The sequence below is a fragment of the Melospiza melodia genome, chromosome 4, assembly GCF_035770615.1.
Source record: "Melospiza melodia melodia isolate bMelMel2 chromosome 4, bMelMel2.pri, whole genome shotgun sequence".
NCBI classification, from domain to species: domain Eukaryota; kingdom Metazoa; phylum Chordata; class Aves; order Passeriformes; family Passerellidae; genus Melospiza; species Melospiza melodia.
In genome coordinates, this window is record NC_086197.1 from 60,777,835 (window position 1) to 60,789,702 (window position 11,868).

An 11,868-nucleotide genomic window follows, 5' to 3' on the forward strand; every position below is an offset into this window, starting at 1 on the left:
GCTGAAAAGCCCCTACCCCCTACTCATTGCAGAGTGCTGCTTTGGCAGTGGGCTGGGTCCATACCACGATTCTGAGCCCAGGTCTGTGCCTGAGCTCAAGTCCACACATTTCTAGCAGCATCAGAACAGGAATGACAGCCTGCTCTCAAGGCTCCAGGGGAAAAAAGCCTTAGTGTCAACATCCCCCTTAGAAGGCCAGGTAAGGGCGCTCGCCTGCAGTGAGAGGGGCTGGCTACTGCTATCTCTGTCTACAACCAAGCCGTGGAGCCAAAGTTTTTCCAGGGAGGAGTCCCATATCGCCACTGTAGCTTGAGGAGTGTCTGCTTGAAAACTTTACAAAACAAGGTGGGAATTCACAGCCAGGCCATGGGGTCTCCTGAGGAGCAGCATGGCATGCAGGGTTGGTTATAGACTCTGGGTTATGTCTGCCTCCTGGAGCAGCAACTTAATATCACTAGAGCTGCCACTGCATATTCAAAGAATGAAACGGGCTAAAACATTGAAAAATGTTTTAAGCATCCCATGGAAAGCTTTCTGCTGCATAAAGATAAAAGAGGAAACCTCTTCCTATACATTTTCAAATACTTGGTAAATGACAAAAATACTGAGGCATTTTAGTAACATCAACCTACACTAAAACTAAACTCTACACAGAATGGATTGTTGTTGTATTTTATGTATTGCAACCAGCACCCTTCAGCTTACAGGTGAGAGAAAGCTTATGCCAAATTAAGGCATACATAATCCTTTTTGGAAACAAACACCAATTATTTCTCAACTGTTATTTCTCCATTAGGTCAATGCCAAACAATGCAAAAAATTATCTAGACTTGACAGTGAAACAGGAAGAGACCTAACACTTTTCTACACTAAAAGGCTTTAATAAGATACCACACAAAAAGCCTGTAGCTCTCTCAAACAGGAAAAAATATCCATGCTGAATATGTAGTGTATTTATTTTCATAAGCAAATGTATACTAATTCAGACCCTAAGACTAGAACAAATTTTTTAAAAATCAAGCAACTCTAATTCTCCTCCTTTGAACTCTTGAATCTTTCTACCTACCATAAAGAACACTCAGCAGCTTCAGAAAAGCTGTGAAAAGAGCATGTTGCAATAGTTGTAGGGTGTGTATGTGTGTGTGTGGCACAGATAAAAGTGTATTTCTATTGCTTATTTCCATTATGACAGAACTCAACAAAGGGCCAGGCTCTCTCCAAACCAGTGTCAAAAAACAGATTCTGCCAAAACAACACAAAAGAAATGTTGTAAAGGTTGCATTGTATTCCTTAAAAGTTAGGAAATATCAGAAGCTGGGATACCAGTAGAACCTTAATTCAACCCTTCTGTGCATGTGCCTTATGACCCAGTCTTTAATTACATGATCACATACCCTTTTTCTTTATTTTTCCTCCCTAGGGTCTCTCTGCTTCATTTCAAGTATTAGATGGGCTGAATAAAGCAGTTCTTAAGTGTTTACATTTATCTTCTTCAGCACCCTGCCATTAATGTATCAGCGAGCATCTTGCACTATTAAGCAGGGAAACTGCCTCCTCTGGGTCTGGAGCTGCAGAGACAGGAGTACAGCTGGGAGCTGGCCAGAGAAAAAAGAACCACTTAGTACATCCCAAAATGTGGAAGCACTGGAAACGTTCAGAGTGGCATGATAGATCAGTGAAATGTGCTGGCAGCTGGCAGACAGCTAAGCTACAAAGCAGCAACAGGCTGTGGTGTGCTAGCCTGCTTGATGCTCTCCATCACAGTCCAGTCAAGAAAAGCTGACTTTGCTTCATGCCACGAGCCGCAGGCCAAAGTCTTCCCATCAATTAAGGGCCTGCAGGCTGTAAAGATGAGGATCTTTGGGAGAATTTCACAGGCCAGAAATGGCAGCAGCTCCTTTGCTGTCCTGCCTAGCACAGAGATGGAAATGGACTTGCCTGGACTGGGAAAACAGCATCAGCAGCTCCAGTCACCTTGTTCACACCCGTGGATAGGGATGAGATCCTCCTGGCAGGCAGCTCAAGCCTTGGCCTTGAAGTTACACTTGAGCAGCTTGCTGGCTGCAAGCAATGAACACCAAGGCAGTTCATTCCTTACCAGTGGACTGGATCTGTATGCACAGCATTTTACCCTTCCCACACAGAAAACTTTGACACATGCTGCTACTATTTGGAATCAATAGGAGCTATGAAAACTGATTGCTGAAGAGTCCTGAATGTATTGACTTTACAAGAGATTTGAGAGGAACTCCTTGATGGTACAGAAATTTTTTTTCTTTTTTTTTAAGATAGAAAAAAGTTTAAAAAGGACATTTTAAATTTCTCCCCCTCTCAGTGTGACATGAAGTACATGTTGCCACATGATGTTCTTAGAAGCATCAGTCAAAGGGGATGATTCAAATTGGAGCAGGCTTGCTGTCTGTGGCAGTTATGGTGGGAACAGCTTTTTAAACCTTTTTAAAATGTTGTGGGGTGCTACTATATGTGACCACTTACTTACTTGAGAGTTTCTAAAACTCCTTCTGAGCATTTGATTCTGGATGGAATTATGTAGAAGAGATGAGAAAGTGGCCCAAATAAAAAAAGCTCAGGTCCAGGCAAAGGTGGCACACATTGTATTATTTTTTGCTGTTTTTTGAAGTATTTTGTTGTATTTTGAAGTAATTATTTTATTGTAATTGTGATGCTCAAACATCACTTTTGCCCAAGGTAAGTGGCAGTTTCCAGTAGGATGGTGGCCCTTGCTGTGAAGGGGGAGAGAAGCATCTGCTATTCAAGGTTTAAAGAACACAGTACTTTCCAACCTATGAACAGAGCAGAAATGGCAGCTCTGGACATACCTCACATGTACCACAGAAGCACTGAGAAGAAAGGATGGCTGGCACCTGAGGAGCCCAGGCCAGGATGGCAGCTCTTCCCTTCCCAGAGAATGGAGGGTCAGCTCATGATTATTAATGTAAATACTCAGAAGTTAGTAGGGGGAAAATGGATGGGACTGTGCTCGAAAACCCACACCAACATTTTTAGTATGCAGTAAAGCTGTGAGTTTGAGCTCTCCCGATTATATTTTTAAGGTGTTTTGCACATTTCCCTTGTGTATAGAGTCAATGAGAGTCCCCTGAGACTGGGGACTAACATAGAATAGATCCCGTGTGCAGAGAAAAGAATAAAAGGCACTATAAAGTTACATTTCTCACACCAGATAAGCAAAAAAAAAAACCGTTTGCTTTCATCTTTTATTCAAAATATTTCACACACGTATTTTTTATAGATTTCATTACTGAATTATTTTCACTGAAAAAGGAATCGTATGTTGTGTGTGCCTCTGTTGGGCTAATTTTTGATCGCTGACTGTAAGAACTGTACATGCAAATGTCAGGCATCAGGCTGTATCTCGCTTGAAGCTTTGCAAGGGGGCAGGGCACAAACCCTTGGGAAGGAATAAGGCTTCCTATCAAAGAAGCTTGACTTTTGTGTTTTTTAACAAAACCAAAACAAACTAACCAAACAGAAATCTTCTGTCGTTTTTTTCTCTCCCCGTTTTTTTAGCAAAAAGGGAGACAGAGCACTGGAAGGCCTGAGACAGACGCTCTTCTTGGCAGTCACTGGCTGATACATCACTCACCGCAAAGGTTTTGTGACGGGACACCCGGGACAGCGCGATGGGGAAGGCGCGGGGCGCACGGGGAGCGTGCAGGGCCAGACGCTGGGTTTGGCACGTCCGCAGAGAGCCAGAGCCGAGGCCTGGCTGCCGGCTTGTGCGGGGCTTCGCTGTGCTCCGGCACACGGGCCCGGGGCCGCCGGCTGCCCGGCCAAGGCTTCGCCCTGCGCGGAGGCCCCCGGCCGGAGACCCCGGTGGGGACGCGGTCCGAAGGGCACGGCTCACAAACGTGAGGGAGCGCCGCGCTCGGCTCCGGGGCCGCCGGGCACTGCCTGGTGCCACCGGCACACCCCCGCGCTCCGGAAAAGGCGAGGACGCGCAGACACGTCGGGAAAGGGCGAGGACGCGCAGACACGTCGCCTCCTCGGCCGCCTGCGCGCACAGACGCTCACGGGGCGCTGTGGGAGCGCCCCCGCCGCAGCCGTGCTGCGGCCGCCCTTGCGCGGGGAGGCGCCGCTCGGGCCGCCGCTGACGTGGCTCCGCGCTCCCCGGAGACAGCGCGCGGCCGCGCTCGCGCGGGTTCCCGCCGCGCGCCGCGCCCTGCCCGCGCCGACGCGCACGGAGCCCCGCGCGGGGACGCCCCGCACTGGCGCGCGCCCCGCCCCCCGCGCACACGGCCCCCCCGCGCAGCATAGGCGCGCGCCCCGGCACGCGGAGGCCCTCGCGCGGGCACGCGAACCCTGGTACCGACCCCCGCGCGCGCCCCCGGCTCTATTTGTTTACAGCCGATTACGTCATCCGCCCCGGCAAGCCCCGCCCCGCTACCTGTCGTCACGATGGTGCGATCGCCGGATTGGCGGCGGCGCGGCCCCGGCGCCGTGACGCCACTTCCGGTCGGTAGCGGCTATAACAAGCGGCGGACGGCGGGTAGCTCCCTTCGCCCCTCGCCGCAGGAAATGCGGGGAGCGCTGCTGCGGCCGCCGCTGCTGCCGCCGCCCCCCTGCCGTAGGAAGAGGAGGCGGAGGCTGCCGCCCCCGGGATGTGATCTGGGTTCTGCCGCCTGCTCCGCGCCCAGTTAGAGCCGTGCTGCCCCCGTCCCGTCCCGCGCCCCGTCCCGCCCCAGCGCCGGCCGCCCCGGAGACCTGGCTGCCGCCCGCCGCCGCCTCCATGCATCCCGCCCTGTACACCCGGGCCAGCATGATACGTGAGATCGCCGCGGCCGTGGGCTTCATCTCCAAGTTCCTGCGGACCAAGGGGCTGATGAACGAGCGGCAGCTGCAGACCTTCAGCCAGTGCCTGCAGGAGCTGCTGGCAGGTGAGGGCGGCGAGGGCGCGGCGGGAGCCGCTCTCCCCCGTCCGCCGCGGGCCGCCCGCCTGGGCAGGGCTGCCGGCGGTGCGGGCGGCACCGCGCTCCGTGGGCGCCCGGAGAGGGGGAAAGGAAAGGTCGGCTTCTCTGAGGGACTGGAGCCCCCGGCGGGGCTACCGAGGCTCCGCGGCCGTGGCTCGCCCCTTGCGGGCACCCTCCGTGCCGAGCCGGCCCCGGCGGGTGCGGGAGGCAGGAGCGGGGTGTAAACAAAAGGGGCTCGGGCGTCGCGCAGGCAGCTCCCCCCTCCCGTCCGTAGACAAAGCTTTCGAGCAGCCCGCACTTGAGCTCCGCGCCGAGGGCTCAAACCGCCCCGCTTCCAGAAAGAAAAACGTTCCGAAACTGGGTTTCTTTGTCAAGTAAAATTCATCGGTAACGATGACTCTCGGTTCCCCTTTCTTCTGGAAGCGTCTCTTAGCTGCCCACAGCCCCGGTTAGGAGCGAATACCGTGGGTTCTTTCGCTGCCCAGTGGGTTTTGTAATCCCAAGCCCCAGTGGGCTCGGTAGTGGCTACGAGTACCCTCAGATCGATAGGGTTTTGGGTGGGATAAAACTCCTGAGGTAAGTGAAGTCCTTGGTTTCTCGCCATGGAAAATAGGCTGGGAAGAGCAGTGGTGAAATACAGCTTGAGTCAGTCGGTAAACGCTGCCCAGCTTCCTCCCTAGTTATTTTTGGGTGTTCTTAGAATGTGACGAGCTAAGCTTGGGTGTGATCTCAATAGGATGTTGGAAAGGGTCTTTTTTTCCTATCTGGTTTATGGTGTTTTGAAGCTCTTGAGTTTTTCTGTTATGTATGTAATAATTTCTGTATTTTTGTGTTTGTTTTTCTGAATGCCAGGAAGTGGCTTTTCACTCCTGTCTGGCGGTGGATGTTGTTCTCTATACAGTAGCACAAAACAGTAACTTTGTACGAGTGCTTCCCAAGGGACGTTGCACTTGTGTAAATCATCATCAGAAATAAAACCTATAATGATTTTTCAAGTCATTTGATGCTAAAGTAATAAGCTTATTAAGATCTTGAGGTACGAAATTTGCAAGAGACCAGCAATTGCTGCGTGTATCTTTCAGCGCGGAATTAAGGAGGATAACGTTTGTTTTTTATTTTATAGAACATTATAAACACCACTGGTTCCCAGAAAAGCCATGCAAGGGATCAGGTTACCGATGTATCCGGATCAACCATAAAATGGATCCTCTCATTGGACAGGCAGCACAGCGGATTGGATTGAGCAGTCAGGAACTGTTTCAGCTTCTTCCGAGCGAACTCACTCTCTGGGTTGACCCGTACGAAGTGTCCTATCGCATTGGAGAGGATGGCTCCATCTGTGTGCTGTACGAAGCTGCACCAGCAGGAGGTAGCCAAAGTAACACCAACATGCAAATGGTAGACAGCAGAATAAGCTGTAAGGAGGAACTTCTCTTGGGCAGAACTAGCCCTTCCAAAAGCTACAATATGATGACTGTATCAGGTTAAGATATAGTCTGTGGATGGATCACCTTAAAATGGATGGATAAATTTGGTTTTTACTTTGGGTGGGCACCTCTGGGGATGGATTATGGAATTTAAACCATGTCACAGCTGTGAAGATCTGGCACACGTTAGAGTGGTATACTTAAAGTGACAGTGCCATAGTTTGGACAGTACCTTTCAGTGATTTAATAGCCTGTGAGTCAAAATGATTGCAGCTTGCTAGGGAGTAAGAAGATCTAGGAAGTGTCAGTTTCTCCAAGACACCTGACTTAATTTCTACACCAATTTTCAACCCCAATCTGTATTTATAAAGTGATTCTCTGCAGTAAGTCTTGCAGAGTAAATTTGCACTATTACATTTATTAATTGTTAGCATTTTTGGCAGCTCAGTAACAAGACTTATGAACACCATCGTACTGGAAATTTTAATTTTCAGACTTTTACCTAGCACTTACAAATATGTATAAATGTACATAAGATAAAAATAGTAAGAATGACCTGGGAAAATGGTCAGATCTTTACATTGGCCTCAAAAGTAGCAAGTGATCAGAATCTGCCATGGCAACAGGCTTTAAAAAGACCATATAAAGACACTGTCTGAACTGTGGTGTTAGCACCAGCCAGCTATCTGTACATTTGCTAGCTTGTAGTTTTCTAAGACTGAGTAAACTTCTTATTTTTAGAAAGTGGAGGTCTGGTTTGTAATTTCCTTGTTCTTAATTGGGTAAAAGTCTTTTCCACAAACCACCATCTATTTTGTGAACTTTGTTAGTCATCTTTTATTTGGTAAATTATGAACTGGTGTAAATTTGTACAGTTCATGTATATTGATTGTGGCAAAGTTGTACAGATTTCTATATTTTGGATGAGAAATTTTTCTTCTCTCTATAATAAATTGTTTCCTATCTTGGCATTTTAATTAATCTCTTGTCGTGATTACATAGGATCAGTTAAATTATTTTTGTCTCACAGTAGAAATAAAATAGGTACTACAAAGGCCTAAGAACATCAGTGGCACCCTGATGCTAGGGAACACTTGGTACAGACCTGGATTAATGAAGACCTCACATATAAATGGTTGGGAAGTTGAGGGGAACATGATGTATGTCACTTTAAACCTTGTAAAAGCAGTCAATGTGGAAATAACTCCAGGGCCAGTAATTCCAGGATATGAGGAAAAGGTACAGAAATAACATCCACCAAAGATGACTTGAATAAATCCAGAGGATTAAAGTTTACTTGGCTTCCTGATGAAGGATAATAGCAAACCTAAATGTCCATTGTGACCTACTTGCTCACGAGTTCACAGTTCTTACCTGATGGATTCCCTGCACAATAGGAGTTGGGACAAGTGTCCCTTAGCCTTAAGAGCAGATTCCTGCCTTTTGCTTTCTTCAGATGCAAGACTTTCACTTTAGAAATCATTAAGATTGGATTCAACAAAAGGTATGTTGATCTTTTTTCCCAAACTTTAAAGATTGGCTGAGGTGAAGTGAGAAGCCCATACTTATATGTGTATTCATAGTTAATGGATGATGTAGAGATGTGATTCACTTAAGCACCACACTAACGTCATTTGTGTGCAGCACAGCAGATACACTTGAGAGAAATTCTTTACCACTCTACACTTGTCAGAGTGCTGGAGTAAAACTCAAGACTTCTGTTCCTTATCTCCCGTGTACTTTGTTCTGTGAGTGCTTAATAAAAGGCCTACCCACCATGGTCACTTGAGTCACAAGAGCTGCTGTTGGTGCTCTGAACGAAAGGACAGCCATCATTGCTTGCCAGCCAAGCTTGCAAGCTGTGGGAGAACTAAGCATCGGACTTGCCAGGAGTTGTTGCATCTCCTGCTCAACTATGAATGAGCCTTTACAATTAGGCAGTAGTAATGTGTTGTATCTCCAGTTCATGTCTTTATAATGATCTGTAATATAGCTGGTTATATATAAGCAAAACATAAGACTGAACTGTCCAGCTTTTTTTAACAATTTCTTTTCCTTTGTTTTTTCGAAAGTTCAAATCTACAAATACGAGTTTTACAATGGTCTGCATATGTATGGCAATATTCAGCACTTCAAAGTATTGCTAGGGCTTCTCTGGCCCTTTGCTTTCTGGCATGGAGTGGTGGAAACATAAGTGCTCCTGAAGCAGTGAACTTTAAAGACCTTGCTCTGTAGGCATCTGACAAAAGATGTATGACCAAAGCTTCAGAGTGAGCCTGTGTTATAGTAAAGTACAGGTGTAACTCATGCACAGAGTCAAGGTTTAGGCTCATGTTTTGATACCTTTAAAATTCTCTTACTTTTAAGATGACACTTTAAATTGTTAAATCTGTAAGCAAGAAATTTATTCTAGTGGTAGGAGTATTCAAACCACAATTTCTGTTGTGTTATTTGTCTGCAGACAGCAGAAGTGTATCTGAGTAGAAAGAAAACATTGAGCTTGGCTTTAAAGCTGTATTAAACTTTCATGAAGCTCACTGCTGGCTGAACCATGCTTGGTGTATTGTGGTGCTGCCTGCAGCCTTTTCTGCTGCACAGCAAGAGCAGCATCAGAAGGGGTAGCTGTATAGTTGGTCTTTGACGTGAGCTGTGCACATTATGAAAGCATCAGCTGTCAGTACTTTCTTTTTGGTAAATTAAGCATAGCTTTGTGAGGCAGCAAGTGTTCCATCTGTGAGACTGGCATGTGACACTGAACCAAGAGTGAGCCTGCTCCTTTAGATCGTTAACATTTTAGTCCTTTTATGGTAAGGTGCTTTCATTCATGGCATAATTTTTAACTGCAGCTGTAAGTAGTAATTGGTACAACCTATGTCCTCAGAGTTGCTGGGATTTATTCCAGCTAGAATTTAAATATATCCCAATGTGCACACAATGTGCCCTTGTCTGATTTTGAAAGTACTTAGCATACTGTGACAGCAGGGCATAAGGACTCCTGAGAGAAGTGGAGTATGTCTGTAGATGTAGGCTGTTGCCAATCCTGTGTTTTGTTGCAGGTAGAACAAGCAGCACACTAAGCTAAATGCTTGTCACTTCTGAATTTCATTTAAGGTGCCATTACGAAACAGGCAAGGCTGTTATTTTAATGCAAATGTTAGCGATGAGAACACATTCAAGACCTGCTTGATCAGTGCACGTTAGTTAAATTAGCTGACTTTCCTTGAGGAGCCCTGAATAGTCCTGTAGTTGTTCTGAGGGCAGTCTCAGCTGTAGGAGGCTCTGATGCTGCAGCTCTTCTCAGAGTGATGGATCAGTCTGCTCAGACTTGTTGACCATTCAGTGAATGTCTTTTTATAAAGTGTACAGTTGCTTTCTAGTTTATGCCAGGTGAGCAATTTTATTTTTTTTTTCTTACAGTGTATTCCCCCACTGTGCTACTGTGTGGTATCAGATCCTACTACTCAATGCTACTTTTGTTTGGTATAGTTTGGTACCAAACTATTTATGTTTGGTAATGATGCTCCTCCTACAGAGAGTTGTATTACATGTATCCTGTAAGAAGCTCTGTTGTTTTGTTCTCTCTGCAGTTGCGTTTTGCTCCTGCTTATTCTGGAGATGTACATCTGGCTTAAGCGGCCATTTGGACCATAATTTTCTTCTTCCTGTAGACCTTAGTGTCATTTTTTGGTTTGAATAGAGATGTGAGGATTCTCATTCGATTGCTAATAATGCTGATTTTAGTTTTCCACTTTTCTGCTGACTCTGCAAAGATTTTCAAGTAGGTCTGTATATGACAGGCCACTATGCCACAGGATATTATTGGTTTGTTCTATCAATCTACACAAGAATTTGGAAATAACATGAGGCACTTTTCTGATGTGAAAATACCATCTCTGGCTTATAATTTTGTTGTATCTCATATTGGATCATAGGATGTGAAAGTCTTCATTCCTTATTCATAGGATAAGAATGTCTTCTATATTTATCACAAAATAAGTCTTCTTGGATCATACCAAGTTGTATGTCTCAGACCACGGCTTAGAGATGACAATTTTGAAGGCTAAATATTGTTAAGCCTGTATATTTTTGACTGTCTTCAATTTAAATGGGTAAAGAAAAAGCTTGAGAGATTATTTAGAGGCAGGGGGAACTGTACTGCAGCAGTAGAACCTTACAAAACAGTTTACTGATGTGCAAACCATAAAGAATCCAGTTAGTGCTTCTGGAGTGCTCAGTTTGTGCTGATGCTTGTAAACATTTCTGTCACCAAATTAAGCAGATGTCATGGAACATGAACACTCAATACGCATAAGGTGTCCTTCTAATTAACCTTGTTTATGCTGGGAGAATATGATCTCTTGTTATTGTGCAGGTTAGCAATGAATACAGCAAAGAACATTGCTGCTTTTCTTTTTTGTGTGTCTAGGTAAAGCTCATTTCTGAATTTCCATAAATCAAGTAGTACTCTACATTTTACAGTGATTCTTCTACTTAATGCCATAATTTTAAGAGAAAATAGTTTATATTGGCAAAAAGCTGCCACTTGACTGAAGAACATTAAAGCTGTTTTTAGTTTAAAGAGTGAAACATGTATAGACTGGAGATAAATAGTTCTCCCAAAAAAGGAATGTGTATTTACACATTCTTGGTGTAATAGCAGAGGTTATTTTTACACGTTTCAGATTTACATTCCAATGTGAACACTGAGAAGCAGGATGTTAATTCAGTGGCTTTCAGGGGTTGGTAGAGCAAGCTGGGCTTAGACAATAAATGCTGTATTAATAGTTAGCAGTGACAATTTCATCAACATAGGAATTGCGGGGTATAATTAACATCAGTTGCTTTGACACTCTGCTCTTAATGTATGGTTTCAACCTTTCTTTCAGTAGCAGTTGGAGAATGCACTGTGACAAATTATTGCTGATACAAAGTAGGTCAACAGTAAAATGGCTGACTTACCAGAAATGAACAGATCTAAATTATTGTTAACTTCACGTCTAATGGAATTTTCTTAGTGGCTAAGGCTGAGCTCTTGTGTTTCTCAAGCGTGAACCTTGTATACATCTTTTCCTAACTCCTTATTTCCTAACCATTTGATACTTTTGTCTAAACAAGAAGGAGCGTTTCCTCCCAGCTGCTGGGAAGAAATCCACACAAGCAGTAGTGCTGCATGCCTGACAGCAGATGTTTGCCCTTGTAGTATTGCAATGCCGTGACTGCAGAGCTGGCAAGGAAAATTGACTCACAACCAAGGAAAACAAGTGAAATGCTGCATGTTCAGGTTTCCAGGTTTTCTTTACTGAAAGTGACGGGTGACAGCATATGAGGAGGAGAAACAGGATCGTACAGGATGAGAAAAATCCCAGGCTGAGGGAATGTAGATTATGTTTTTGCAGAGCGAAGTGATTCCTGTGGTCAGCTGCTCAGTGTCTCATCATGGCTTGCAACAGTCTTCTAATGTTTTCTTAAGAGGTGTAGCTTTTACCTTTTAG

General features: G+C 45.4%; 1 protein-coding gene across 1 annotated transcript; it reads left to right on the forward strand.

The window, feature by feature from the left end:
* The first annotated feature begins 4,563 nt into the window (after nucleotides 1–4,563).
* BTG1 (BTG anti-proliferation factor 1) lies at nucleotides 4,564–7,353 on the forward strand. Its single transcript, XM_063154912.1, has 2 exons — nucleotides 4,564–4,916; nucleotides 6,073–7,353. Exons 1-2 carry the CDS (start codon nucleotides 4,769–4,771, stop codon nucleotides 6,435–6,437), a joined length of 513 nt encoding a protein of 170 aa, XP_063010982.1. The 5' UTR covers nucleotides 4,564–4,768; the 3' UTR covers nucleotides 6,438–7,353.
* Nucleotides 7,354–11,868: the final 4,515 nt, after the last annotated feature.

Coding starts and splice junctions, on each gene's coding strand:
- BTG1 (XM_063154912.1), top strand. CDS start 4,769: ATGCATCCCGCCCTGTACACCCGGGCCAGCATGATACGTGAGATCGCC. Junction 4,917..6,072: donor CCTGCAGGAGCTGCTGGCAG/GTGAGGGCGGCG, acceptor TTTATTTTATAG/AACATTATAAACACCACTGG.